The 1,177-nt window shown below is 40.1% G+C and overlaps 1 protein-coding gene across 1 annotated transcript; it reads left to right on the top strand.

Annotated features, from left to right (window-relative positions):
* Positions 1–96: 96 nt before the first annotated feature.
* SARC_15601 (hypothetical protein) lies at positions 97–847 on the top strand (the record flags this gene model as incomplete). The annotated part of the gene is made up of 2 exons (XM_014290283.1): positions 97–308; positions 703–847. Coding segments are annotated over 2 exons (357 nt in total), but the record flags the coding sequence as incomplete, so codon positions are not given.
* Between the last annotated feature and the right edge of the window lie 330 nt (positions 848–1,177).

Genomic DNA, 1,177 nt, shown 5'->3' with positions numbered 1-1,177 from the left:
TATTATGCATATAATAAATACTTCATGCGTATCCAATTACATAATTCCGTCAACATAAATACTGTACTCTTATTATACCACCGAAATAGGAAAATCATGTCGACCCAATACGCCCAGGATTTCAAATTCTTACGATTCATCACCGGAACGAATCCCGTGAAAGTGCTACATACACAAGTACTGTGCAGTGCAACCGAGGGATGCGATGCCTTAGCCGTGATTAAATTTCGGTACTGCGGCGGGGCTAAGATCGAGACCTGCCTGACCACGTGGGAGGGCGATCGGGTGTACTATCGCTTGACTATAGCGTAAGTGTATGCTAGGTGATGTATTTCTACAAATATATATGCAAGGAGATGGGCATAGGTATATAAAGAACGGTACAGCCTTGCTCACGTGCTTATACGTACTATATATAGTCTTATGGACTGTATGTACCTACAAACCACATGTGAGGCTGATGGTATGATCATGATGTCATATCGGTTCATCCTTGTTCATGTGCTTACACATACTATACATAGTCTCATGCACTGTATATACCTACACACTATAAGTGAGGCCGACTGTATGATCATGGTATCATATTGGTTCATCGCATTCGTATGCACTATATACATTCGTATATGTTGTACTATAGATACTCGTATGTATACGTACTATATATATTCTTAAGTACTGCATATACCTACACACCAATAGAGAGGCCGATGGTATGGTCATGGTGCGCTTGCCAGCGTATCTGGATGAGTTCTATTCCTTGTCCTTCGTCGATTTGCCACAGTACGAATTCGATGTTGAGATCTCCACAGATGGACTCCATTACGAAACGGATACGGACCTTCTGGTAATACATAATATTTGTTTTTTGGGTTTGTTGTGTATTTGCGTATCTTCGTATTTATGTGTTCACGTATTTGCGTATCTGCGTATTTGGTTATTTGCGTATATTCGTATATACGTAGTAGTTCTGTTTTGACGCATTGCATCCACAGATATTCTGGTGTATGCGTATTTATGCGTATACATGCGTATTTTCATATCTGTGTACTTACGGTTTTGAACGCTGTTGCTATGGGCATGTATCGACACAGAACATTAATTCGTAATTGGTTCGTATTTTGTTGTCCATAAATCATTACACAGCCATTCATATACAGCGTGCTAGCCTTCACCA

The sequence above is a fragment of the Sphaeroforma arctica genome (genome assembly GCF_001186125.1).
Source record: "Sphaeroforma arctica JP610 unplaced genomic scaffold supercont1.6400, whole genome shotgun sequence".
Taxonomy (NCBI): Eukaryota; class Ichthyosporea; order Ichthyophonida; genus Sphaeroforma; species Sphaeroforma arctica.
Note: the sequence above shows the minus strand (reverse complement) of the source record. Positions and strands in the feature narration are given on the sequence as shown.